The sequence below is a fragment of the Rutidosis leptorrhynchoides genome, chromosome 6 (genome assembly GCF_046630445.1).
Source record: "Rutidosis leptorrhynchoides isolate AG116_Rl617_1_P2 chromosome 6, CSIRO_AGI_Rlap_v1, whole genome shotgun sequence".
Lineage (NCBI taxonomy): Eukaryota > Viridiplantae > Streptophyta > Magnoliopsida > Asterales > Asteraceae > Rutidosis > Rutidosis leptorrhynchoides.
The window spans coordinates 215,508,400-215,513,314 of NC_092338.1; the positions used below are offsets into that span (position 1 = coordinate 215,508,400).

The 4,915-nt window shown below is 37.1% G+C and overlaps 2 protein-coding genes across 2 annotated transcripts; both read right to left on the minus strand.

The window, feature by feature from the left end:
• Positions 1-3,437: 3,437 nt before the first annotated feature.
• LOC139854392 (uncharacterized) lies at positions 3,438-3,833 on the minus strand. The gene has a single exon (XM_071843697.1). The coding sequence runs from the start codon at positions 3,831-3,833 to the stop codon at positions 3,438-3,440; it is 396 nt and encodes a 131-aa protein (XP_071699798.1).
• A 42-nt stretch (positions 3,834-3,875) lies between these two features.
• LOC139854393 (uncharacterized) lies at positions 3,876-4,523 on the minus strand. The gene has a single exon (XM_071843698.1). It carries the CDS (start codon positions 4,521-4,523, stop codon positions 3,876-3,878), a length of 648 nt encoding a protein of 215 aa, XP_071699799.1.
• Between the last annotated feature and the right edge of the window lie 392 nt (positions 4,524-4,915).

The following is a 4,915-nucleotide window of genomic DNA, read 5'->3' on the forward strand; positions in this document are numbered from 1 at the left end:
CCATCGGGTGAGCACAACCGGTCCTCCGGTCCCATCGAAGGTGTGAGGTTTTCACCCCATGAAAGTTTTGTAGGAGCAACCCTCGTTTGAATTACCGGCTCCATGGTTGTTGTGGTTGTGGTTGTTATTGATGTCGGAGGAGATACTAGCCATAGCCGCACCTATGGCGGTGGCTATCATGCGTTGAAAAGCTTGTTCGGAAGTTTCATTACGTGGCCCGCGACGGGGAGGCATTGTTCCTTCAAGACATAAGAATATCGTTGATTAGTATTCTCAATAATACTAATCATGATAGGGAATGATGATGTAGAGAAAATTTTCCTTGACTCGCCTTAAATTCTTTATGTCATAATGTCGGAATGTCCATATGAATCACCGTAATATAATCCCGGAAATTATATTACCCTGATTCTCATGTGCATTTAACATTACCTCGTAAAGTCAAGGTGGCGCGTCAACAAAATTTATCAACGTAAGATCAAGATCGAATACGAGTTAGATATGATAGAAGAGTTCGAGTATAGATGCACAAATAGTCAAGTAATTCCTACTTCAGTCTATATGCCGGTTGTAGTCTAGATTCACCTATGTACCCTATGACTCGGGGTGGACACAAATGAACTCTAAATCCCTACAACCAAGGCTCTGATACCACTTGTAGCGACCCCGACAAATCGTCAAGTGACGGCGTCGACTACGTAGGTCCCATTACCTGGTCATAAGTCTTTAAAATAGACGTTTGACCCAAAATATGTCGCATCCATTCAAGTGTAAAGATTGTTTCAAAGTTTACAAAGATAATTGACCACAAGTTAAGTTACAACGTCATAAGTACAAATGAAAACTATGCGACACAGTTTAAATAAGTTCAAAAGATGCTCCAAGATGCATGTATACTCGACATCCAAGCAAGTATCAAAAGAGTGCGGAAGCATGTATCACTAAGCATTCAAAACCTGAGAAAACATAGAAGAATCTGTCAACGAAAACGTTGGTGAAATCATAGGTTTAGTAAGTATTAAACGTTGTTTTTGAACCACAAGATTTTGTATTTCCATAACGTAGATTATCCAAATCATTTGCATTCCAAAAGTGTTGTTATACGCGAGCACTCAATTATCAAAACTTAACCAACGTTACCCCATCACACAGTGCTAGAACCCACACTAAAACATAAAAATATATTTCATCCGCATAACGGTAGCGAACCGTCCGAATGAGGGTTTGTTAAACCCGTATGGCCACACAATATAAGTTCTCGCTTACACCCTGCAAGTGTAACTAATGATAATTGAATTGAGGCATTTTTGTTCTAACTCGCACGTGGAATGTTTGTTTTCACACTTGTGTTCAAAACATAAAAGTAAGTAGTACAAGATGTAACAAAGTATATGTTTTCTCAGCCCACGATTTAAAAGTATAAAAGTTGTTGAAAAGGTGGGACTATGATCTCACCTTGAGTGCAAGAGTTAATAAAGTACTTCAACAAGTAGACGCGTGCAAAGACAAAGCTAGTCTTGACCTAAACATATAGGTTGTATCAATAACGGTAAACACAAACGGTCAAAGATGTTCAATTAGTCCTATGGCTCGTTACGACTCGATTAATATAGCATGTGAATCAATTTGTCAAGTTTCATGCACGATACAAGTAGTTAAGTATGTTAGAACGATTGTATAATCGTTTGGTTAAGTTTGACTAAAAGTCAAACTTGGTCAAAGTCAAAGTCAACGGGGTCGGGTCGGGTATCCGACAATTTTCCCAAGACGAGAAGTCATATAAGAGCCTAATAGTCAAGTTTCATGTTAAACGGAGTTTTAGTTAAGCGGAAACATTTTTGTGACATTTAAAAACAAAAGAGAGTGGCCTGGGGCTTTTGCGCGGCGCGCACTGGGTTGCGCGGCGCGCACCCAAGTGCAATTTCTGGTCAGAACTCAACCAAGAAGGCAAACATCTGGGATCTCTGATTCTGCGCGGCGCGCGAGTAAATGCGCGGCGCGCAATACCTGGGAATCATGCAGTTTGCAGAAAAATGGTCCAAGTCACGAACCAAAATACAATATAACACATTTCATGCACCGAAAATACTTAAAACGCATAACCTATATCATTAGAAAGGTAATTTGACAAGGAAAACAACTAAGCACATTTCATCAAGCAATTCATCACTAACAACAACCAAAAACCGCATTAAACGTTCATAATCAAAGTTTCAAGTTCTAAAACGCATTTTATGATTCGGGCAACCAATTTACATGTATGATATGCCGTTTCGAAGGTAATCATACACACATTGCAACAAAATTCTTATCTACAATATTTCATAGCATTTGGTGCATCAAAAGTTCATCTAAAGCTTATCAAACCCTAATCCAAGTTCACAAAATCACTAATCATGTTCTTGGAGTTTCCTTAATCAACCTATACATCAAAACGAAGCTAATGATACTAGTAACACTTTTAAAACATGCACTTTAACAATCTAACAACATTTGATCATTCAAAATCAAAGATTTAGCAAGCAAATTTTCATAATGAACTAGTTACACCAAAAACAACAAATCGAGCATACAAATTACATACACGACATCACAATGAGCCATAGACACTAATTGACACACTTTTAAGTCAAGAACATGAATTTAAAGAAATCTAGTGATTTTAGAAAGTTACCCAAATTTGATGAAACCGGTATGGAATCGAAGAGGAAGATGCAAGGATTCCAAATATGTAATTTGTTTGGATTGAAGCTTGATCGATTTGAAATGGATGATGATTTCCTTTTTGAAGGATTGAGAGAAAATGGAGAAGTATGAAAAGAAATTGGAAAAGAAATGAAAAAGAAAGATGGGGAGGAGGTTGACTAGTCAAAGTGCTAGTCACCTCTTTGTCTTTTTGGCAAAACTAGTCCCTCTAGTTTGTAGTCGGGTGCGGGAATTAACCGAACGAATATTTAAAACGCTCGAGTAAACGGGTGACGTTATAATTAAATAACGAGGGTATTATGAACATTAGTTAACGAAAGATGCCAAATTAAATGACGAAAGATATTATTTTAAAAAAAAAAAAGACGGTGTTAAAATAAATTTAACGGAAAAACGCGGGATGTTACACTACTCCTCTCACTCGTCTTCGTCTCCGTCTTCACCTTCGTTTCCGTTTTTCGCTTCGTTATCGTCATTGACTTGCTCGAGAATTGCCGAAGGTCCTGCTTGTGGGTTATTTCTAATACGTGCATTAGGTGGTAGACTCCAAATGTGTTCGATAGGAATGTCTCGGAGAAAACGATGAATGGTAGAATTGCGTAGTTCTTTGTCCATTTGGATATGTGTATCTATCCTTTCTCGTAATGTTAATGCATGACGAACTGGCCAATAATCCTCCGCTAACCCCCAAAAAGCTCGACCGTTATTTTCAGTTATCATGTTGTGTAAAATTACGCAGTATACATACTGCTTTGGATTTTCTCGATATAGAATTGCCTTGCATGACATTTAATGATTGTAAAACGACCTTGAAGTACACCGCAAGCTCGTTCGATATCATTTCTTGCTGCCTCTCGGTACCTTTTGAGTTTTGATGTTTTTGGTACAACCGTACTTTTGAACGATTTCACAAGTGTCGCCCAATCAGGATAAATTCCATCCGCTAAATAATACGCTTTTGTAAATTGTTTCCCATTCACCGTAAAGTTACACGCCGGAGTTATATCTTCAAGTAACTCTTTAAATAAATTGGATTTTTTTAACACATTGATATCATTATTTGAACCAGCTCGTCCAAAGTAAGCGTGCCAAATCAACAAATCATACGAGGCGACCGCTTCCAACATTATTATTGGGTGACCATGATGTCCTCGTGTGTATTGTCCTTTTCAAGCGACTGGACAATTTCTCCAAGCCCAATGCATACAATCTAGACTACCGAGCATGCCCGAAAAACCATGTATTTGCTCATGTTGTGTAATTAAACATTGAACATTATTGGCATTCGATTTCCTTAAATATTCGCTCGAAAATAAATGTATAACACTTTTGAAATAATTTTCTAAACAATGATATGTTGTGCTTTCACCAATATGCATATACTCATCAAAAATATCGGGAGCAACAGCGTATGCTAATTGTCGTATAGCGGATGTGACTTTTTGATAAACAGTAAACCCGAGTAAACCGGTTGCATCTCGTCTTTGATGAAAAAATCTAAAGTATGAAGAAATAGGTTCTTGAAAATAATTGAGTATACCTGCATATATACGGTTAAACAATCGACTGCTCATTCGAAATTTTCTTCGAAATTTATCTTCGGGGAAGGTTGGTGTGTCGAAAAAGTAATCATCACACAAAAGTTTAGCCCTTCGAACCCGATCTCTATGAAAAAATCTTCTTGGATTTCTCGGAATAACTTCTCGATTTTCTTCATCCGTGGCATCTAAAAAATCAAGAAGTTCGAGTTGTTTTTCAGGATCGTGCGCATTAGCTACATGTACGATATCCTCGAAATCGTAATCGATATTATTCATTTTTTGTAACTATAATGTGGAGTATGCTGTAAATATAAATGTGTAGTGTGTGTTTGTTAAATGTGGAATATATATATATATATATATATATATATATATATATATATATATATATATATATATATATATATATATATATAGAAATCAAAGATAGAGAAAAAATGAAAATTCAACCGTTTGAGCCTCCAACAGATAGTTTATTCCGTGATCAACATTGTTGAACAACGATGAAATGAAGGGCGATGGTTCAACGACGGAGCAAGCTCACCTTGCTAATATCGGCGTCGTTGAACGACGGATCCTATAACGGCCCGATACGAGCACTCTAATTAACCGTTTTCTTTATAAAAAAAATGTGGACATGAAGTCAACCACCTTCTAAAAATAACTAT